General features: G+C 45.1%; 2 protein-coding genes across 13 annotated transcripts in view; one reads left to right on the forward strand and one right to left on the reverse strand.

Annotated features, from left to right (window-relative positions):
- Positions 1-555: 555 nt before the first annotated feature.
- LOC147459431 (uncharacterized) lies at positions 556-2,634 on the reverse strand. The gene is made up of 2 exons (XM_086511593.1): positions 2,077-2,634; positions 556-1,967 (listed from the first exon to the last, which is right to left on the reverse strand). The coding sequence occupies exons 1-2, from the start codon at positions 2,171-2,173 to the stop codon at positions 556-558; spliced, it is 1,509 nt and encodes a 502-aa protein (XP_086367719.1). The 5' UTR covers positions 2,174-2,634.
- A 1,744-nt stretch (positions 2,635-4,378) lies between these two features.
- Positions 4,379-23,342, forward strand: part of LOC147459432 (uncharacterized) — a 131,256-nt gene continuing 112,292 nt past the window's right edge. For 6 of the 12 annotated variants that reach the window (XR_015187872.1, XR_015187874.1, XR_015187873.1 and 3 more), the window contains exon 1: positions 4,380-4,581. The gene's annotated coding sequence lies outside the window, so the exon portion shown is untranslated. Of the gene's footprint in view, positions 4,582-4,917; positions 5,035-23,342 lie in introns of those variants that run through there. The other 6 variants (XR_015187875.1, XM_086510711.1, XR_015187871.1 and 3 more) reach the window with 4 other exon arrangements.

The following is a 23,342-nucleotide window of genomic DNA, read 5'->3' on the forward strand; positions in this document are numbered from 1 at the left end:
CATGCCATTTATTTCTTGGAAAAAATTATACAACAATTTAAAGATTGTTTCTAGGTTATTGATAAATAATTTAAAAACTTCTTTTGAAAACTTATGTACCCTTGGAAGGTTGCAATAGATGAAGGAAGCATGGAAAGGTATTGTTTAAGTTTTAAGAAGGACCAGTACAATCGGATTGCGGATAATACATGAGCCATACCAAAAATGTTGGAACTGACCAAGGGACATACAAAAATGGGTGCAATTTACATAAGCAAAATTGTTGGAAATGGCTAAGAGGTAGATAGGAATAAGGGTTTAAAGATGTTCATGCCTTATATGAAAGGATCCTAGCTATAGGCCTAGTGATCCATAGCAAAATCCTTAAGAGTGGAGGTGAGCTGCAAGTAGAGGTCACATATGAAATGAAGGATCTTGAAAAGGTCGACGTGATTGGTTTAACTTTTCCATTCGATGCTTTCGTGCATAAGCATGGTAGGGTGTATCGATGTGGAGTGGTTTAAAATGCAGACCCTGTACAGAACCACCTTCCCATAAAATAGAACGTAGGCGATTCTAAAAAAACTGCTGCTGTACCTCCCAATTCTTCCTTAAAACCTTTGCTTGTTGAGATTCTATCCTCTGCTGTCTGGTTGCATCTCTCTCTGCAATTGCCTGCTGCCTCTTCTTCTCTTTTTCGAGCCTCTTTTCTTCCTTCGCTCTTGTTACTTCCTCTTTCTTTGTATTCTTTGCTCTCATACTCTCAATATATCGATCTGATGTTAGAATTAAACTGTTTGTGTAATCAACGAAGGCCTCGCGATTGACTTGTCTAATGCAGACTTCTGTAGCTGGCACTTGTAGTATGTCAATAATTCGATTGTTGTCTTCTAACCCTTTTACCTGGTTCGTTGCAAGGGGTGGAGCATTTTCATTTCCCATTTGCTTCTCTTTATGCTTTGGGTTCCTTGTTGCTAGTGTTTCTATGGAATGTGGGAGTTGCGACGTATTTTGCAATGGGGTGGGATGTGAGAGTTTTGACCTTCTCATGATTGGAGTAAATACTTCTTCAATTTCAAGTTGCTGATGTTGTGTTCTTCTTTCTGATGATGGGCTAGAATGTTGTAGTCTTCTTTCTAATGATGGGCTAGAATGTGAGGGTACTGATCTATCTTGAAAGGGGAGAAAATCTTGTTGGTTTTCAGCTGTAGTCACTTCTGGTCGAATGCTCGATCTATAGGCAAGACCAGTAGCTTCGTCTTCTTCTAGGAGCTGAGTGAAGGACAGTCCATAAGAAGTGCTCTCATGAGCAGCAAACATTTCTTCTTCAAATTGAGTTGCCATATGGTTTAAGGCTTCAACAGCCTCATCCTCATTAATGTCGTTCATTGGTGTAGTCGATACTTGGGGTAAGTCTTCATTTGCTATAGTTGTGTCCTCTAAAACATTGATATGATTGCAAGGCATCCCTTCGAATTTGACTGCGGATGGGTTTAATGGCCAAATACCTGTGCCTCTAAATCTTGCCTTGATATTTGCCTCTGTGAAGGAAGATTTTATTGCCTTCGCCACAATAGATGCCAATTCTGTTTTGCTTGCTTCCCTTGATGAAGCTCTTTGTTGCCAAATGGCCCTCTCCTTTCGAAACTGAACCTTCAGGGATTTGAAGACGGAAACATCCAAAGGTTGAAGTTTATGAGAGGTATGGACTGGTAATGTGAGAATGTCTATACCTACTTCAAAGGCCTTAGCAACAACCTCGAGGGAAACATGGCTTCCATGGCCATCAAGTATAAGAAGATGTCTGCTTTCCTTGCCAATGCTCTCACTAATTGCTTTATCAAAATGTTGAAGCCAGGCTTGGAATAGCTCGCCTGTCATCCATGCTTTTTTTTGCATGGCCATCGTTGCACCATCTTCACAATGTTGAATGTGATTACTTGTTATTCGGCTGCCTTTAAAGATGTAATATGAAGGAATTGCTTTGCCTGCGATATTTCAATGTCACAACACAATCTACTAAAATAGAATGCTAAATATAAGTATTTGCCAATTGGTTGTTCTTATTCAAATGTTGCTTGAAGAATAATGCCTTACCTGCTGCATTCACACAACACAAAACTGTCATCCATTCTCTGGAATCACATGTGATGCTGTACACTGCCTTTGCACCCTTTTTGGCAAGAATTTTCATGCCCTTGTCGCGTGAGCCTTGAAAGCCTGTTTCGTCTGCATTCCATATGTTTGTAGGAGGATAGCTATTTTTAGCATATAGCTTTTGGAGGTTATCATGGAGAGTTTTTTACTATCTCTTGTCTAAACCGATTGGCTCTTGATTGGTCTAGGCCCTCTGAAACTCTGAAAACTAATTTAGGGTGTCTTTTGCAGAAGCTCTCCCACCAGCTTTTGCCCGGTATGCCATTGGTAAATAAGGTATGTCTTGTTTTGCATAGCTCTGCTACTTTCAATTTGACATCCAATACCGAAACGCCATGCCCAGATTCACATTTAAAAAAAATCCACTATAACAAAGCTTCTTACTCCTCGGCCAGTAATTGTGTAGGTGGGCCTTTCTTCTTAGATTGAGTCCTTCCTTACTCCCAATTAGAGATTGCTGTTTTGCTGATTCCATATATGAAGTGAGCATTGCTGTAACGAGAGGCCATTTTCTCTAGCTTGTAAAGCTTTGGCCATATCCTCTTCTGTCCATGATAATTGTGTCCGCTTTTTACTTCTTTGGGGTGTGTTTGGTGCATCTTCAATATTTTGAGAGAGAGGTTTTAAAAGGGTTGTTGGAGTAGCAGCAAGGTTGGGTTCTTTGTGAGCTTTTGGTCTAGGAAAGGTGGGTTTAGCTTGTAGAGCAAGGGGAGGTTTCTTTGACGATTTGTTGAATTTCGAAGAGCGCTTTCAAGGTGCAAATGTAGCAGCAATGTTGTCATCAGGCTCTTTAGAGGAGGATGCTACAGGCAAGCATCTCTTTGAAATAAGCTTTTTGGGTCTGCTTGTTCTTGTTCTCCGTGGTGATTGCGAGGTTTGTTTTCTCTTCTTCATGCTGTCTACACATTAGCAAAAAGCAATGAATAAATTAAGCTAAAAGGAGTGCAAAGATGGTTCTAAAAAGTTATAGAGCACAATTTGAACTAATGTAAATCGAACACTAGCTATAAATAAATTTTATTGGTGGATATGCCCAAGCAAAACATAGAAATCGTCTTACATGCATAAAGCTAGTCTCGATTGTCTTCAAGCAGGTAAGAGTATTCCTTGAGTGAAAATTTCCTCTTCGGCGCTGGTTTTGGAGGACTCTTCTCAGGGCTTTCCACCTTTTGTATTGAATTTGATGATGTGCTTGGTTTCGGACTGATAAAAGGCGGTTTCTTGCGTGGAATCTTGCAAAGGAAGATGGGCATCACATGTACTCTTCCGCAACAGCATACACGGCCACCATTCTTGTGTAATAACAATGACGTGCAAAGCAAACCTTCAAGTTGAGGGTGCCTCTCTATAGGCATGCCTTGCATTCACAAGGAGCTTTTATAGTAGCCATTCAGGGATGTAGAGCATAATTGTTGAACTGTTTTTGTTGGACTGGTTGGTTGAGAATGAAGGTTCTTGCAGATCAGAATTGAACTGTCCATCCAGCGGGATTGATGTGTTGGTGATCTTTGCAGTTGCTATGGTTTGTTTGGTTTTGTAAGTGTTTCATATGTGTGCATTCAAGGGGATTGATGTGCAGGTGTTCTTTCTAGCTTGCTGTGAATGGTTTGGCTATGAAAGAAGGGTATTTGTGTTGGAGGGAGGGATGTGGAGGAGTGTGGAAGGAGACAGAATGTTCTGTGCTCTCTTGTTTAAATGATTCTGGTTGTATAGCATGTTTGAGCTTCTCACGTTTGTTGTATTGATACATTTATGCTGATGCTCGTTGGAACTATGAGTGAAGGATCTAATACACACTGGATTATGATTTTACTTCATTGAAGAGCTGTTGCTATGCTAGAGAGGTGTTGGCAGCGTGAGTTGAGAGTTGCACGCATGGTTATGATTTAATTCTGGATTTCTGTGTATTTATATCACGTTTTTTTCAGATTTTGCTTGATTGCTGAAAATTGGGTTGTTTGCAGGTATTGAAGGATAACACTGGTTACTAGGAGAGCGGGAAGGTGACTTATACGTGCCATGAGTGCGTTCCAGCCTGAAGGTGATCGAGTACCAGTTGGAGAACGCGCGCCCATGCAAGTAGTTCTACGCGGGAAACTATATGGCACTGATTATTCTTGAGAGAGAAAGAGAATGCCACGTAGTAAAAATACCCTGTTTTGGGTTTTTTGGGAACTTTTAATACAGCTGGGTTGTGTCTCATAATTGTGTCTCTTTTGGCCCCCGTCCCGTTATTGGTCGGTCGAGGGGAAGTTCACCCCTATAGTTCACCATCCATCCCCCCTGAGCCTGAGCAGTTTACCCACATAATTCTAATTCACCTACTCCGCAAGATCCGACGGCCCAATTTTCACCCCACGGAGGGACCCCTGTTTGTCATTTTGATCGAATCTGACTTTTCCTTCGCTTCTCTTGTGGCGGGTGATTCGGGAGATACAGACGAAGGTACAATTTGTGTCCCTACTTCGCCTCTCTCTCTCTCTCTCTCTCTCTCTCTCTCTGTGGTCTAGTGCATTCTCATCTCTCTGTCGGACACAAACACATGCGCGCGCGCGCAAAACACATACGCACGGAGCACAACATGCCAAATGCATGCATTGTTTGGTTGTCTCAAACACCTGTCAGCTGTGTGTCAGTACAAATAGGACAAGTAGGACATGTGCTTTTCCATGTGCAGAGGTTTTTGATCTCTGAAGTTGATTTTTCACAGAACATTGCATGGTTATCAACTTTTCATGAATCCAGCTGGTTGTCAAATAAAAAGATCAACGTTTTGACACCAGAATGTGGGCTCAACAGTTTTATGCCTATGCCCTATGAATTGTGCTCTTCTACACGTGCAATCTCCCTTATGACTTGTTTCTCTAGAGAAATACATAACTGGCATGATAGTGGAGGGTAATAAAAGTTTTTTTTGGATTACATAAGGAGTCCTTAGTGAAGGGTTGATTTTTTGGTGCAATTGTGGACCATTGGATAAAGCTTGCAGATTAGTGCCACATGGCAAAAAACTTTTTTCTAGGTCTTTGTGAGAGGTGTTGACAATTGTGTACCTCTTTGTTTAAAGAGGACATTGAATATTGGGTCACACACAATCTTTTTTGTCCTCTTTCGCCTTTTCTTTTCTTCAATTTTCTACAATGCTTCTAGGTGGTTTTTCAAACATTTTAAAAAATGTTTTTAAATATATTATAGCCTAAATAGTTTATTGATACACTTTTATCAGAAAAACATAATATTTAATTGTGATAACAAATGTTTTAAAAAGTTTGTCACTTTCTTGTTTCTTCTCACAAAGAAACTTTTATTATTAAATTCTTGTCATAGTCTTAACCTTATGTAGGCCATAGTGAATTTTCACCTTGTTTTCAAAGGTTCAAAAAGAGACCGTGGATCTCTTTGTATCACAAAGGATCACTCTCGGTGCGTTCACTCTTGGTGCGTTCAGACTAAGGCGGAGGCAATCACAAAGGATCACTCTCGATGTGTTCAGAATAAGGCGGAGGCAATGCGTCCCTGGGTTTGAGCTTCCATCCGAAGAGTTCACACAAGGCGGTGGTAGGGGATGTGAAACTATGAATGAGGTTGCCGCTACCGCTTTGCCATTGGCTTGTTGAAGGTGGTCCCTGCTCACGTCGAGCATTCTGCACTTCATGCTGACCACAGGGGCGGGAGAGAGAGGTTTTCGAGAGGGGGGAGGGTATGCTGCCCATCTCATGGTGGCTTCAGAAACGGAGCTTTCAATTCTTGTCCAATGAGCGGCTTCCATGAAAGCCTTGCGCCCCTTTGGAACCCGGCCTATGTTTACGTCACAAAATGCATGTTATCCAAGGAAATTGGCCGTCTGAATGGGCGTGTGAGGAGAGTGTGCCAGGTGCTGAATGCAACTACTACCAAGCTGATGATGTGGTTGCAAACCCTTATGAATAGTCAGCATAAATCATTGTGGGTAGTGTTGTGCAGACCGTGGCGGCATTTTGAGGGTTGTACGGTTGATGACATGGTTTGTAAGGACGTAGGCTTGTATGTGAAGACAAAAAACCACAATGCTTATCACAACTTGGTGATGTGGCATGACTTTTACCGTACAAGAATGAAATAGGAGAAGCCTATGAGGAGAGCCGACCTGAGTTGGAGGCTTGATCTGAGCCCAGCCACCCAAAACTGATGACATGGAAGGTTTGGCGTTGGGAGGGGGGGGTTTGGCGTTTGTTATGAAATTAGTTGACAAGGTGATTTGGGGGCGCCTGTGCCCATTTTAGAAGCAAGAGCTTGTGGGGGTGCCATGTAAAGCAAAGGTCTTACATGTTTAAATATCTCCCTAGGGAGAGCCTTTATAAAGTTGTAGAGTGGGTTCTCTCTGGTAGTTGTACGCACAACTTAGAGTTCAATAAAAGTACCGTAGGGGTCACCTACGTTACGGGCCAATTCATTTGAGTGGGTAACTCTTCCCATTCAATTTCTCTCTTTCAATTCACATATTTTCCGTTTTTGTTTGTTAGTAATGTTGTTTTGTCTTACAAGCACTTGAACTGGATGTATTTCCACGTTTGCTCTAGATCTAAGACTTGATGGAACTCCGAAGCCTCTGCTTCCTATTTCAGGGCAAAACCCTTCGTCTATAGCAGAGGGTAGTGTGCTGCTTCGATTTTTTGCGGGTGTCTGTGGGTTCGTGTAGCCAGGTATCCTCTTGTGCAGGTTTCAGCACGTCCCTGCTGCCTCTTCATCAAGAGGGTGCTCCTTGGACTCTGTGTGTGTGGGTATATGAATGTGTGTGTGTACGCGCCTTGGGGATTTGGGTGTGTGTTAAATCCTTCGGCCACTCGTCTGTCGCGCAACTTTGTTCTACACAACATCTACCCTGTGCAGGCCCTTCACAGCGTGCCGGTGGCTGAAGTTTGATTTCGCCTGCACGCAGTCCTCTTGTTGTTTTGTGTGTGAGAGAAAGGTGCATGTTTCTGTACAGTCAGTCTCGTGTGTGTTTGTCTGTGTCTATAGCAGTCAAATATCTAAACACCTCCCCCTCCCAAAAAAAAAGAGTGCGTGTATGTGACCTTCACATGGATTCGATTGATCAGTGTATATACAAGCATCGGAAAGCCATGGAATCTTTGGATATGGATGTTGTTACAAAGTGATGAGGTGGTTGTGCGCTCTGCGAGAAACCCTATTCTGTTGAAACCCTAACCCTAACCCTAACCCTAACTGTAGAAAATGAAATCCTAATTTTGTTGAAAGCCTAACCCTAACCCTGACCTTAACCTTGATTTGCTGTATGGACACCAATGCGATTCACGGAAAGTTGGGCAGATTTTTGGCATTGCATTTGCTTTTGTGTGGGCTGTTTTTGGGGTTGTTTTGGACTTGCTTTTAGGCATGCATGTTGACAAGAGAGCTCTTTTGTTTTGCTTTTACTGCGCGAGAGAGAGAGAGAGAGAGAGAGAGAGAGAGAGAGAGAGAGAGAGAGAGAGAGAGAGAGAGAGATAGAGAGAGAGAGAGAGAGAGAGAGAGAGAGAGAGAGAGAGAGAGAGAGAGAGAGAGAGAGAGAGAGAGAGAAATGAAATGAAATGAAATGTTATATTAACGTCTTCAAAAGGCCAAAATGACCTATGAGACCAATCAGTTACAAAATAGTGAATCTAATACCATGTCTGGGTACAAAAGAACTAGAAAAGAACTAGAAGTGGAACAAAATACTACTACTACTACTACAATCTAAAACTACGTGGGTGTAGCAGCTGATACAATAGGTACCCGGTAAACTGGATGTAACAGTGTGTGAAACAAAGATGGAAGAAATGGTGAGGATCCATCCTCATCTGCACTCTGGATGTCGAGAGAGTATGGCTCGAATCTTCTGTTGTAGTCTCCGTCGATGCTGTGTAGCTCCTCTCCTCAGTCGCGGTCGTCTGTATCTCTGTAGCTCCAATGCTCGGTCGATGAGAGTGCCAGTAGTGGTCGAATGAGTGTGGGACGAGCTCTGCAGTGGTGGCTGCTCCTCTGGCTGTCCCATATCTAGTGAAAAGAAATCTGTAATGTGTCTCTGGGACTGCCTCTCTCTAGCTCTCCCCAGTAAAGTGTCTCTATACCTGTGTAACTCAAGTAGATATAGTCCAAGACATCTCTGATCCTCATAACTCATGACCCTAGATAGAGGACCAAAACCCTCTCTGAATAAGCAGTGGAAACGCCCCCGTATCTCATAGAACACTGTGCAATGACATATGTAGTGCAACTCTGTCTCTGGCTCTCTCTGGCATAATCGGCATATCCTGCTGTCTGCTGGTATCCCTCTGAATCTACCGGTCTCAATCTCGAGCTGATGTGAGGATGTGCGTATCTGACCAATGGCACAACGCAAACCATGAGACATATGTGTGTCCATGTAGCTGGGTCGAATCACAAACCCATCTCCTGTGAGGTGGAGAAGATGCTCTCTATAGAAAGCCATCTTCGTGCTCAACTCCTGAGGCGGCTCTATCCATGTCCTCCTGGTGTCGAGCTGGATCAGGTCCTGACGAATGAGTCTAGTGATCTCCACCCGTGTAAGAGACAGCGAGGGTGCCTGAAGAGAATACTGGAAAGGGGGCAACCTGTCCATGGTGAAGCCATGAGTCTGAAACCATGAAGTCATCTGTGCATACCAGCATGAAGTGTCCCCCTGTAGAGCTAACTGTCTGGAAGACTCAAGGGCCAATCTAGCATATCTGTCTCTAGTAGTATCCCATAGGCTGTGCACAAAGGACACTGATCTGGTAAGCGCCTCAATCTCCATGGGGGGGGCAGCTAGCTCTGCTCGAATGATCGCGTGAGGTACGGAGGCCTTGGCTCTAATCAATCGGGAGATCATAGATACCAAGGGCCTCTCCATACGTCTCCAACCATCCTGGCCTACAGAAGGTCCCCATACCTGTACCCCATACATCATAGCTGAGGCTACTAAAGTATCAAAGAGCCATAACTTTGTCCGAGGTTCCTGGAACTGAACCTGCGAACACATCCTCTCCAAGCCTCCCAAGGCCGCATAAGCTCTGGTCAGTCTAGTCTTTGCTGCTCTCCCCAAAGAAAACCTCGGCCCAGTGAAGACTATCCCAAGGTAAGTGTATGCATCTGTATACTCCACAATCTCTTGACCATACGTGAAGGTCGGTGCCGATCTCCTGATCCACTGCGATGTGGTGTTAAACACCATGACCTTGGTTTTACCAAGGTTTACAGACAATCCACTATCCTCTGCAAAACTGTGTAATGCATCCAACTGTCGCTGCATACCCTCTGGTGAGTCAGAGATCAAGACAATATCATCAGCATATAACAACAATGGGATCCAGGTCCCTGCCAGCTGGGCACCTCTATCACCCTCTCTGTCAATGTAATCAGACACCTCATCAACATACATACCAAATAGAGTAGGAGACAATGGGCAACCCTGTTTCACCCCGATAGTGGAGTGAACTAAGTCAGATATCCCCTCTGGGGTGCGTACATGTCCCATCACTGATCTGTATAAAGCCATAATCCCCCAAATCAACACTGTGGGCACCCCCATCTCCTGCAGTCTGCGCATCAGTCGAGCTCTCGGTACCATGTCAAATGCTTTGCGGAAATCCACAAAGCTACAATAAATCCGTCTCCCATGTGACCTGCCCTCCTCAATGATAGCTCTGAGTGTCAAAATATGGTCAAGAGTGGAGAAACCCCTCCTGAAACCTGCCTGTCCCTTTGCCCGTACACCCTCACCCTCTGCCCAGTTACTCAACTGCTGCTCAATAATGGATGCATACAATCGTGCCAGTGTGTGTCCAACCATAATAGTGCGGTAATTTCCAGGCTCTGTAGGATCACCTGCCTTGAATATAGGCACAATAGTAGACAACCTCCAAGTCTCAGGTAATCCCTCACACATGGCACGATTGAACAACACTGCAAGAACCTCCATCAGCATATCCCTAGCATGTATAAAGTGCTCCGCTACTAGACCGTCATGATCGTAAGCCCTCCTGGTCCTCATCCTGTCAATGGCTCTCTTTACCATCTCAGTGGTAAAGAAGGTGCTCGTAGGTGGACATGGCTCTGTAGGATCTGGAAGGGGATCCTGCCCAGGAACCGTATATAACGATGTCGCATACTGGCCCCACACATCAGGAGAAGTAATCACTGGGGGAGGGGAGTGCTCATGGAAGAGTCGCCATGCCTCGCCTGAGTCTCTACTCAAGAACAACTGATACAAGTCTCGCTCCATCTGGGCCAGGTAAGCTCGTTTCTTCTTTCGCACAAGGCGCCGGAAAGCAATCCGCGACTGTCTGTAGGTGATGACTCCTAAATGAAGATCCCTCTGAAGCTGGGCTCTCATCTCTCTGCACTCTTCATCATACCAACTATTCTGGGGCATGCTCCCAGAATGTCGCCTCCGATCCGGTTGAGTGTGTGGGTATGCCTCTGATGCTGCATCATGTAGTGTCTCAGTCAATAAAGTAGTGCACTCCTCTACTGAGAGGCCTGGAGCAACTGTGCATAGACGATCCCAGATCGCCTCTGTATAAACCGAGTCAGTCTCTGGTGTAAATGTATAACGGGTGTGTGACCTGCCTCCTGATTTCTGGGCTGTACTAAACTGAAAAGATACGGACAGTGTCAAGAGAGCATGATCCACTGCTACGCCCACTGGTCTGGCTCCCACTGTGAAATCCTGAATACAAGGAATAAAGCTCGGCTGTGTCATAACATAGTCCACTGTACTGGCCCCATGTCTGTGTGGAAAGCATGTGAAGCCTGCTGCTCCAGGAAACCGCTGTAAGCCATTAAGTATGGCTAGCCCATGTGTAGTCGTCATCTCCGTGAGGTATCTCCCATACTCAGTCTGCTCTCTGTCATGTGAGCATCTGTCAAACCCCAGCTCACCCACATCCAACTCTCTAAGCATCTCATCTGAGGTGTCGTAGAAGACTGTCTGACAGTTGCCCGTTCGAGCATTGAAGTCTCCTAGGAGGATGATATCACCATCCCTAGAAAACTCCCATATATCATCATCTAGAATTGAGAAAGGCGACTGCCCTCTGGATACAGCATATACTGACGTACTGGGGGGGAAGTAACATATAGCAATATATAGAAATCGACCTGTGTCAGCTCTCAGCCTCACCCACATGTATCTAGCCTGATCATCTCTCCGTACAATATGTAGTAGTGGCTGTAGCTCCTCCCTAAACAACACCGCTACTCCTCCTGAACCTCTACTCCCATGCTCAGATCTCGTGACTGTTCTGTGGGCTGTCTCCCATTTGTATCCCACCACATGTGGCAACAGTTGGCCAGGGGCCTGGTGAGTCTCTGAAAAGAAAACAATGTCCTTGTCTCTGAAACTGTCCTCAAAGGCACCAACATCCAACCTCATAGACCCATTACAATTCCAAGTCGCCATCCTCAATGTGGTCCCATAGGTCTCGCACCGTCATGTAGAGCGCCGCTCTACAATCACCACCCGACCATCTCTGTAAAAGGCCATCTTCCCCTTCTCCCTTGCCGCTTGAATCTCGGGCATTACTTCTCTCATATGCGCAAGTTGTGAGAGAGTGAGGTCATCGCCTAAGAAAATACCTGTCTTCTTGAGAGTAGGTCTCTTCCTCAAGAATTCCTTCTTCTCTTCCAATGAAGGGAAGCGTAGTATGAGAGCTCTTTCCTTTGAAGATTCTCCGGGGCCCTCACTCTTCTTGCCCACTCTCCATGCCTTTGTGTGTGAAGGCTTCTCCACCCCCATCATTGATGTGAGGCTTGTGACCTCTTTTTCCACATTGTTTATGTCCTTGAGGCCGGTTACCCTCACATGTAGAGCCCGCACCCTCCTTCTTTGTTCCTCTTCGAGGGTCATGTTGATAAGAGTGGGTGTACAAGGAGCTTCCTTACCTTTCCCTTTCTTGGCAACCTCAATCCATTTTTCGGCCTCCTCTACTTTCTTTTGCGTTTCGGATATGATCGCGGCCCATGACTTCTTCTCCTCATTGATGTTGTCAATTTCTTCCCTCAAAGAGGGCTGAAATTCCCCCTCTTCAAGCCCATTTTTTGACCGTGTTTCCAACACTTCTTTGTGGAGGTCCAAAATGCTATTCTCCAACGTGGCGATCTTGTTGAGAAGATGATCCTTCTCGTCCTTCCACCTCTTCTCCTTTTCTTCATTTTCTCGGAGGAAAACGGTCTTCGCGTTCTTCCAATCTTCCATCTCTTTTCTCCATGCTTTCATTTCCAATTCAATGATGGAAATTCGTTTGGAGTGAAGCATATATTTGAGTTTGCTTGTTGCCATAGGTGAGGTTGGGGATGACATGAGAGAGAGAGAGAGAGAGAGAAGAGAGGATTGATGTTTCTAAAGTGCAGAAAATGCAGCAAACCCTAAAACGCAGATCTGTCCAACAACCCCAAAAAAAAAAAAAAAAAAAAAAAAAAAAAAAAAAAAGTCGCGAACCCTAAAATACAGGTCGCGAGCCCTAAAAACAGGTCGCGAACCCTAAAATACAGCAGCAAACCCTAAACGAAAGCATGGTAAAGAGAGAGAGAGATGGCGTGATGAGAGAGAGAGAGAGAGAGAGAGAGAGAGAGAGAGAGAGAGAGAGAGAGAGAAGTTTTGGAGTGATGAGAGAGAGAGAGAGAGAGAGAGAGAGAGAGAGAGAGAGAGAAGTTTTGGAGTGATGAGAGAGAGAGAGAGAGAGAGAGAGAGAGAGAGAGAGAGAATGAAATGAAAATGAAATGTTATATTAATGTCTTCAAAAGGCCAAAATGACCTATGAGACCAATCAGTTACAAAATAGTGAATCTAATACCATGTCTGGGTACAAAGCGGTGGATCTGATACAAAGAGAGAGAGAGAGAGAGAGAGAGAGAGAGAGAGAGAGAGAGAGAGAGAGAGATTGGAAAAAAAAAGTAGAAAGCTTTTAGGCTTTTGATTTTCAGCTTTTGGGGCTCTGCTTTTGGCATCCCTTGTACCTTTAAACATGTGAGCAGGCCTCTCACAACTGAGAGCATCTGGACGCAGAGTCTGAGTGTGAGCGCCTGTCCGCACTCTTGTACTTTGAACTCAGATTGATAGAAAAAGAGATACCGAAAGGGGTGCCAGTCTTTGGGGCCAATGTCACCAGCGTGTGACTACTATCTATCCTTTTTGTTGATTTCTTTCTTATTATCTATTTACTTTCACTTTTTGGAAACACCCCTCGGGAAATCTAACTGCCCTGCATTGCATAACTAGTGTGGAACTGTCCAGAGGGAGTCCAGGCCTGAGGGCAAGAGAGCACTAAGGTTGGACAAGGACTATGGTTAGCCAAGTGGGGTCATTGACTAGCCAAAGTGGAATCCTTTGCTACAGAGGCTACATTTCAGTTCTGGATGTGGCCGCAGTGTACAAAGAGGGTCGGATGACCTAGAAAGATACAATGGCAGCATCTCCTAAAATTTAGGGAACTGCTATTTTGGGACCTGAAAATGTGTTGGCGTCATTACCTCCGGAATGACAAAGGGAACATTTTCTTACTCTGCCGTGAAGTCAACTGGGCAACCGGTTGGGATATTTTTAGGCGGCAACCCCGAAACGGGAAAATGCTTGTAAATGTGCCAAGTGGCACATTCTGGTGCAGTTTCCAATGCAAGAAGGAGTTGGCGCTGAATTTGAAGGGAAGAAGGACTCATTTGCTGATTTTGTCACAGGTTAAGAGCTATGGAGTGCTTGCTTTCCCTCTTATGCACAGTGCGGTGCCAGGAGTGATGCCCTGCACGCTACGCACTGCCCTCTCTCTCCCCTTTGGCAGTATGTTATGCCCCTCTAGTGGGCTCTTCATTTGACCAATGTACAGTTGTGTGGGTTCATGCGCGATTGCCGAGGCAAGAGCCTCTTGCACAGGTACTGGATTAGCTAGCGGCTAATCCCCCCGCAGGTACAGGTGAATTCGGAGAGGTTTCACGCCAGAAATCTCGTCCGATTCAAAGGGCAAGTAGCCCTACAGGTGCGGGAGCTCGAGGACTTGCTAGGGATGCGACCGGCACGCGAAACGGAGCCCGAAACAGTGAATTACAGCCTGCTGTGTATTTTTGCAGGTTTAGGGTTTTGGCCCTAAACGGACCCTAATACCCCCAGGAGGTTCGGGGACGCAAGGGGACCGCTGTACAGGTGATCTGGCGCATTTTCAGGGCTGAAAACAGAGAATTCAGCGTGCTGCAGATTCTCGCCAGGTTTTGCAAAGTGCCCGTATGCGTCGGGAAAGTCAGTCAATGCGTGGGAATACTGACCGTGAAGGGTTCTAGTACAGTTATGCTGCCGAAATCGGGCTGGAACAGTGGAAATTCAGCCGAGTTTGTGCGGGGCAGCTTGTAGGAACCACAACGTTTATTCCCTCTTTTGAACAATAAAGAAATACCGAAAGGGGCGCCTAAGTTAGGGGCCAATCTGGTGTCTGTCTACTCATACAGGTGCAATCTAGCAGCCTGTATCCCTCTCCCCTTTGTTGTGTCTTGAAAATACAAGTAAAATAGACGACTAATAATGGGTGAAAGCTAAATCAAGGTTTAAAGTAAAGTCTACCGCCCTTTTTGGATCTTACAGGCCGGTTTCATGGTTCCATCGACGGGATTAAATCACTTTTTTCCATAGAAGTGAGCCTTGGTCAGTTTTGGGCTTGAAGACATAGGGGATCATAGACCAGACACAGGGAATTGTAATTATGGCTGACAGACCAGATGATGTGACTGAAGAGGTTTCCTCTTCACAGGGTCAACAAACACATGAAGTGGGTGAGTCCTCAAGACCACCACAGACTGATGATGATATATTCAGGACCCAGTTGGTTACTGCTGTGGCTATGTTCACACAAGTAATGCAGAATCCGAGGTTTTTAGCCTTTCTGCAACCTCCTGTTCCGTCTCAGCAAGTTGGGTCACTGGATCATATTCAAAAGCCTGTTAAGACTCGAACACAGGTGATTCATACCGCACAGTCAATGGAAACACCTGTACACTTGACGGAGAACATGCAGTCTCCACAACGTATGCCTAAGGTGCAAGAACAGGTGGCTGAGATGCCAGTTTTTCAAGCTGTACCAATTCAGCCCGCCACCTTTCAGCAGCCTATAGCTGGTTCTAATGGGCAGGGAAGCAACTTACAGGCTATGCAACAGGCCTTCCCACCACCTTCAGTACACCCTGGCTATTTTGGAGGTGGATCCGTATTCCAAAGCATGGCTGGTCATGCACCTGGAAATCAGTTTTATACGCCAGGAACAGTGTTTGGGGGTGCTCAAACGATGATGCCTAACCCCATGTACAGTGTCATGGGTATGCAACCAGGGTTTCAAAGCACTCAGGGACAATTTGGGATGCCACAAGCAAATTTTGGTATGGCTGGAATTACAAATCAGCAGCCAAATATGGCATTTCCAGGTCAAGTTAATAGCGGCCAAGGAACACAGATGAACCCTAATAGTGTTCCCATGTTTCAGTCACTTCCATATGACAATTTAACGCCGCTGGAGAGGCCAACTCCGTACAAAGAAGGTGGCAAAGGTGTGTCATTCACGACCTTTACAGGGTTTGATGACAGGAAGAAGGCTCTTTCATTCCTCCAGCAGTTTGACAAGGCCTATGCAGGGGGAAACTTTACAGAGGCTTCAAAGGTCCGCAAGGCAGCCACTTTCTTGACAGGGAATGCGGGACAATGGTGGACAACTTTATTGCTTCAAGGGCAAGCTCCGTCCACATGGATTTACTTCAAGCAGATTTTTGCAGCAGCATGGTTATCTGATGATTTCGAAGCAGATGTCATGACAGAATGGCACCAGCTTAATGCTGCCATTTGCGGAAATCTGGATGATTACAATCGGAAGTTTTGGAAAGCTCTGCTTCCAGTAACTTCCTATAGGTTTGTGCCATTGACAGAACAGATTGAAAAATACTGTTGTGGCCTACCTAAAGGATTGAGAAAGTACTGTACGAAGACAAAAGTCACTACTTTGACGCAGCTCATCGAGGTAGCAAACACTGGCAATGGTTTGCTCAAGGGAGAAGATTGTGAATTTAACACTGGCGTCAAGGCAGGATCAGGCAAGAAAAATTCAGCCAAGAAGCACGTTCCCAATGAGGCTCCTAAAGGGACTCAGGAGTCAGCCAACGCAGGGAAAGACAAAGCTACGGCTGAATCAGAAAAAGTACCAGCAAAGAAATGGAAAAGACGTTTTCCTCGCAAGTCAGAAGAGCAAAAGAAGGTCCTGAGGACAGAGAACAAATGCTTTATATGTGAGCAGCCTGGCCACATTGCTTACAACTGTCCTACAAAGAAAAGGCCAGCTGATTCTGAAGACAAGGAGGACAGGAAGGGAAAGAAGCCCATGGCTGGTCTAGTGCCAGATATGGTGGGCGACAAGCCAAATTCAGATGCAAGTGAGCTTTGCAGAGCATGGGGAAAGGTTAGGGATCAAACAGTGCTTATCTTCTTTGATCCAGGTGCCAAAGCCAACTTTATTTCCCCAGAATTGGCTTCAAAGTTGGGAATCAGACCTGAAGAGATGGGGTATACAGCAGAGGCAGGTTTGGCATGTCCTGGCCATACAGAGGCTGTGACACCCATCATTGGAAAGTTGCGTCTACATATCCAGTCCTATGTAGATGCTGAAGAATTTTACATCATGCCACTGGACGAATGTGATGTGTTGTTAGGTATTCCTTGGTTATTTCGTGTACAGGGAATCATGGATGCCTACAACAAAAAGATCACTGTACAGAGCAGGGGAAAGACTCACATTCTGGATGTAAAGCTTAAAGGGGAGTCTATTCCTACTGTATCAGCTTCTGCTATTACTTCTTAATGAAAAAGCATCTTTCTGCGTACTTGGTTTTTGCACGTGAAGTGTCAGATTGTGATGAATCAAATTTATCTGTGCTAGATAAAGAAAGGTCAATGTTTTTACAACAGTATAGTGACTGTTTTTCCGATTCATTACCGTCTCAATTACCGCCAGAGAGACCCGAGGACCATGCGATAGATTTGGTGCCAGGCTGTAGCCCACCAAATAAGCCTCCGTACAGGGTTAGTGCGGCTCAGCAGAAAGAGATAATGGGCCAAGTACAGGAGTTGTTAGAAAAGGGGCTGATTCAGCCCAGTTCATCTCCATTCTGTTCTCCAGTGTTGTTGGTGCAGAAAAAGGATGGCTCATGGCGTATGTGCATCGACTACCGTGCACTGAACAAGAATACCATCAAGAATAGGTTCCCTATACCTAGAATTGATGATATTATGGACAAATTAGAAGGAGCAGCTATGTTTAGCAGGATAGATCTAAAGAGTGGGTATCATCAGATCCGCATTAGATCAGAGGATGTGCACAAGACTGCTTTTAGAACAACGTTTGGCCTTTACGAATTTTTAGTGATGCCCTTTGGTCTCACAAATGCTCCTGCTACGTTTAATAGGATGATGGACAGAATTTTCCGTCCACACCAGCAGTTTGTTGGTACATTCTTTGATGACATGATAGTCTACTCAAAGAATGAAGAGGAGCATAGGCATCACTTGGCCATTGTGTTCAAAGAGCTACGCAGTCATAGGTTGCTCATCAATGCAAAGAAAAGTGAGTTTTTTCTGGAAGAGATTCACTTTCTGGGACACATTGTCTCAAAGGACGGTGTCAGAATGGATCCTGCAAAAGTCGAAGCGATCAAGTCATGGCCAAATTTGAAGACGGTGCATGATGTCCGAAGCTTTTTGGGACTATGCTCCTATTACAGAAGGTTTATCCGAAATTTCGCTGAGATTGCTTCACCTTTACATGCTCTTCAAAAGAAGGCAGTCACCTTTAGATGGACACAAAAAGAGATTTCAGCTTTTAATCTCTTAAAGGAAAAGATGACTTCGGATCCAGTCATTGTGTTGCCAGATCTTAGGAAGTCATTTGTGGTCCAGTGTGATGCCTGCGGTAGTAGCATTGGTGCTGTGCTAATGCAAGATGGCAGGGTAGTAGCCTATGAGAGCAGAATTTTGCAAGGGCCAGAGATGACCATGTATGCAGGGCATCGTGGTATCGATGCTACAGTTAAAGCGGTTGAGACATTCTTCTATTGGCCTACATTGAGAAGGGATGTGGATGCCTTTGTGCGAGAATGCCTAATATGCCAAAAAGTAGGCAAAAGGCACCAGGGTTATTGCAACCACTACCTATTCCAGATAAACCATGGGAAAGTATTGCTATGGATTTTATCTTTGATCTTCCAAGAACGCAGACAGGAAATGATGGTATTTGGACCATTATTTGCAGATTCAGCAAACAGGCTCATTTTATTCCTGTCAGGAAGAAGATAAAGCCAGATCAGATGGCACGCTTGTTTATGAGCAATATTTTCAAGTATCATGGCATGCCACAGTCGATTATTAGCGACCGTGATCCACGCATGACTAGTTTGTTCTGGAGAGGCTTGTTTGAGAATATGGGTACCACGCTCAAATTCTCTTCGTCATTTCATCCTCAAACAGATGGGCAGTCAGAAGAGGCAAATTCTACTGTCCTAGATCTGCTGAAGTGCTATGTGTCAGAGCATAAAGGAAAGTGGGAGCAGTATTTGCCATTGGTGGAGTATGCATACAATAATACAGTGCATTCATCAACTGGCAAGGCACCTTTTGAGATAGTTGAAGGTGGCAAGAAAGTTCCTCCCATACTGCATACAAAGGACAAGATATTTGAAGCAGATAAGTATGTTCAGGACATGGATGAAATGTACAAGAAGGTCAAAGTGGCCTTAGAAAGGACTCAGGCAAAGCAAAAGAAAGCAGCTGATCGTCACCGTCGTGAAGTGGTATATTCACTTGGTGATTGGGTGCTTCTACGGTTTGAAAAGGCAAGGTTAAAGAAGATGAAGGGCAAGGAAAGACTGTTTCCAAAGCTCAGCATGCGTTACTATGGGCCTTTTCAAGTGTGCGACATAATCAGTGATGTTGCATATAGGCTGAAATTGCCTGACAGTTGGAAGATTCACAATGCGTTTCATGTGAGTCTTCTCAGACCCTATGTGGGTGATGTGCCAGAAGATATGCCAGCTGAAGATCAGCCGGAAGTCGAGGAACTTGACGAGATCTTGCTCCCTGAACAGATTTTGGCACACAAAGAAAGGAAAGTGAAAGGCAAGGTTGCTAGGCGTTACTTGGTAAAGTTCAGAAACTATCCACCAATGGATGCTAAGTGGATGGAAGAAGGTGAACTTGCAGAGTCACCAACTGTGTTATCACTCTACCTGGAAGCCTTCGATTTGCAACCTACCTTGACCCCTTGAGTTTCAAAGCTACATGGATTGTCAGTGTGACAATGGCTTCTGAAACAAATGATGTACATGGTATTTAAAGTGAGCTCAAATGAAATACCTGTTACATGAATGTTAGAGCTGTACAGATTGTCAGTTTGGCAATTGCTCTTATGGAATGTCCAAAAGTTTGGTTAGTGCTATAGAAGTGAGTATTTCTTGTCAGTTTGTCAAGGATACAGTGATTGCTTCTATTGAAGAGTACATGTGTAACTGCATTCTTAAACTGTCGGTTTGGGTATGCTCGAAAGTGTTACGGGATCCAACGTGTACGATAAGACAGTGGCAAAATGTGCAGCTATCATTTTGTCATTGGAAAGTTAGTGACTCAAAGCAATGGCAGAGTGCGAAGCTACCACTATGTCATTCGGACAGGGTTCACACGCAGGCAATACATGAGTCGACGAGGTGTTGAATACACCAGGGTTGACAATGAGCATGTATGTGTCGTATATGTGTCGACAGGTGTTGAATACATCAGTGTTGACAGTAAGCATGTACGACATAGATGCAAACGAGGACGTTTGAGATTTCAAGAGGGGGGTATGTCACCAGCGTGTGACTACTATCTATCCTTTTTGTTGATTTCTTTCTTATTATCTATTTACTTTCACTTTTTGGAAACACCCCTCGGGAAATCTAACTGCCCTGCATTGCATAACTAGTGTGGAACTGTCCAGAGGGAGTCCAGGCCTGAGGGCAAGAGAGAACTAAGGTTGGACAAGGACTATGGTTAGCCAAAGTGGGGTCATTGACTAGCCAAAGTGGAATCCTTTGCTACAGAGGCTACATTTCAGTTCTGGATGTGGCCGCAGTGTACAAAGAGGGTCGGATGACCTAGAAAGATACAATGGCAGCATCTCCTAAAATTTAGGGAACTGCTATTTTGGGACCTGAAAATGTGTTGGCGTCATTACCTCCGGAATGACAAAGGGAACATTTTCTTACTCTGCCGTGAAGTCAACTGGGCAACCGGTTGGGATATTTTTAGGCGGCAACCCCGAAACGGGAAAATGCTTGTAAATGTGCCAAGTGGCACATTCTGGTGCAGTTTCCAATGCAAGAAGGAGTTGGCGCTGAATTTGAAGGGAAGAAGGACTCATTTGCTGATTTTGTCACAGGTTAAGAGCTATGGAGTGCTTGCTTTCCCTCTTATGCACAGTGCGGTGCCAGGAGTGATGCCCTGCACGCTACGCACTGCCCTCTCTCTCCCCTTTGGCAGTATGTTATGCCCCTCTAGTGGGCTCTTCATTTGACCAATGTACAGTTGTGTGGGTTCATGCGCGATTGCCGAGGCAAGAGCCTCTTGCACAGGTACTGGATTAGCTAGCGGCTAATCCCCCCGCAGGTACAGGTGAATTCGGAGAGGTTTCACGCCAGAAATCTCGTCCGATTCAAAGGGCAAGTAGCCCTACAGGTGCGGGAGCTCGAGGACTTGCTAGGGATGCGACCGGCACGCGAAACGGAGCCCGAAACAGTGAATTACAGCCTGCTGTGTATTTTTGCAGGTTTAGGGTTTTGGCCCTAAACGGACCCTAATACCCCCAGGAGGTTCGGGGACGCAAGGGGACCGCTGTACAGGTGATCTGGCGCATTTTCAGGGCTGAAAACAGAGAATTCAGCGTGCTGCAGATTCTCGCCAGGTTTTGCAAAGTGCCCGTATGCGTCGGGAAAGTCAGTCAATGCGTGGGAATACTGACCGTGAAGGGTTCTAGTACAGTTATGCTGCCGAAATCGGGCTGGAACAGTGGAAATTCAGCCGAGTTTGTGCGGGGCAGCTTGTAGGAACCACAGCGTTTATTCCCTCTTTTGAACAATAAAGAAATACCGAAAGGGGCGCCTAAGTTAGGGGCCAATCTGGTGTCTGTCTACTCATACAGGTGCAATCTAGCAGCCTGTATCCCTCTCCCCTTTGTTGTGTCTTGAAAATACAAGTAAAATAGACGACTAATAATGGGTGAAAGCTAAATCAAGGTTTAAAGTAAAGTCTACCGCCCTTTTTGGATCTTACAGGCCGGTTTCAGCCAATATCTCCAGGCACGAAACTCCGCTGGGCAAGTGTTGAATCAATCGTGAACTGTGAACTATTTTGAAGTGGTTATTTGGTACTGTCGTGGTAGATTCTTGACTTGGAGTGTCCCAAGTCTCTTACAGTGGTATCATGGCACGGTCGATTTCTCTTCTACGGGAAATCTGATCCCAATTTTTATTTTCCGCGGCACCTATGGCTTCAGGCAAAGATCAATCGACTCCCTCTGCATGTGGAGATGCGGGAAGGGATCACAACGAAGATTCCAGCAAGGAGTATTGTCCGCCTCGGCCTACTCACGCGGAGCGTCGAGAGATGGAGCGTCGTCAATTGATTGGCAATGCAACAAAGATGATGCTTAATTTTGCCAAGGACTCGAAAATGGCAAAATATATGAGCAAGACCTCTTTGGAGGAGGTGTACACCCAGTGGCAACAAACCACAACAACGCCAACAAAACCCGCTCTCAAGAAACCTTTTGCTCATAAGAAATATTCAGAGAAGGAATTAGCAGAGGTGGTTGATGCACGGATTGCTCAGCTTTTTGACGCGCAAAACAAAGCTAAAAAGCATGGCAAAAAGTAGAAGAAAGGCACTGACTTTCCGGGCTATTTGGGTCGTCAGTCGACATTTGAAAAGGCAAAGAAACAGAAGAAGCGTGTTCGATTTGAAGGAGTACCCAGTTCTTCTTCTTCTTCTTCTGACTGTTCTTCTAGCTCGTCTGACTCGAGCGAAGAAGACCAAAAAGGCAAAAAACGAAGCAAGAAACAACACTTCGGAATCGGCAAGAAAAAGGCAAAGAAGTCTAAATCTCGCCCAGTGAGTGACAATTCTACAGAGGACTCGTCTATAGACAGTTCAGACTCTGATGAGAGCAACTTCTATGCAAAAAAGAAGAATTTTTACAAAGCCAACCAGTATGACTTTCTTGAAGACAAAAGCAAGAAAGTCCGAGAGTTTAAGGAAGGTGGACAGTCAATTAAATTTGACACATTTTTGGGATATAGAGATGCTTCGAAGTCTTTTGTACAGCAGTTTGACATCGCTTTCGCGGGAGGACGTTACTCAGAGCACTCTAAGATTCGGAGAGCTGCCTCTTACTTTAAGGGGAATGCTCGAACTTGGTGGTCCACGCTTCTCTTAAGCAAGACTGCGCCAGTTAAATGGTTGAAATTCAAGAGGCTTTTTATTTCTTCTTGGTGGAACCATCTTCGGATGACCGAGAAAGATACAGTGGATGCTTATTGCGAGAGATTCTGGAGCTCTTTTCTACCCGCCTCTTCATTTAAGAAGGTTTCGTTCAAAGAGTAGATTGAGCGGTTTACCAGGGGTCTTCCTACAGAGATCCGAGATCACTGCTTGAAACAGAAGTCAACTTCTATTCAGGAGTTGATGAGTCATGCGAAATAGGGTTTTGCCATCCACTCTGGCAATCTGACTTACCCCATCAATGAGATCATGACACAAAGAGCTGAATAGACTTCGACAAATGGAAGTAGAAAGAGAGAGAGCAACTCAAAAGAACAGGACGACGAAAGGCCTGAGAGTTCGAGAGCAGCTGAGGAATGTGGAAGAAAAGGCAAGATGAAAACAGGATTGGTTCCTGATTGCGTGGATACCGATCCCAACACGTTGGACGAGAGTATAGAACTTTGCCGAGCTTGGGGGCAAAGTGAAAGACCAAGAGGCCCCGATCTTCTTTGATGGAGGAGCCAAGGCCAACTTCATTTCACCAGAATTGGCGGCGCAGCTCGAGATCACTCCCGATCGGATGGACCACTTGCCGAGGCAGTTCTAGCGGCACTCGGCAGGGACGTAGCCATTACACCTATCATTGGCAAACTTCGGTTGC

Source organism: Adiantum capillus-veneris, chromosome 4 (assembly GCF_014529385.1).
Source record: "Adiantum capillus-veneris isolate H3 chromosome 4, ASM1452938v2, whole genome shotgun sequence".
Classification (NCBI taxonomy): Eukaryota; Viridiplantae; Streptophyta; class Polypodiopsida; order Polypodiales; family Pteridaceae; genus Adiantum; species Adiantum capillus-veneris.

Excerpts from the sequence above, each read along its gene's own strand:
- LOC147459431 (XM_086511593.1), bottom strand. The coding sequence starts at position 2,173 with ATGAAAATTCTTGCCAAAAAGGGTGCAAAGGCAGTGTACAGCATCACA. Across the intron at positions 1,968-2,076 it reads GTGTTGTGTGAATGCAGCAG|GCAAAGCAATTCCTTCATAT; the intron begins GTAAGGCATTAT and ends GAAATATCGCAG.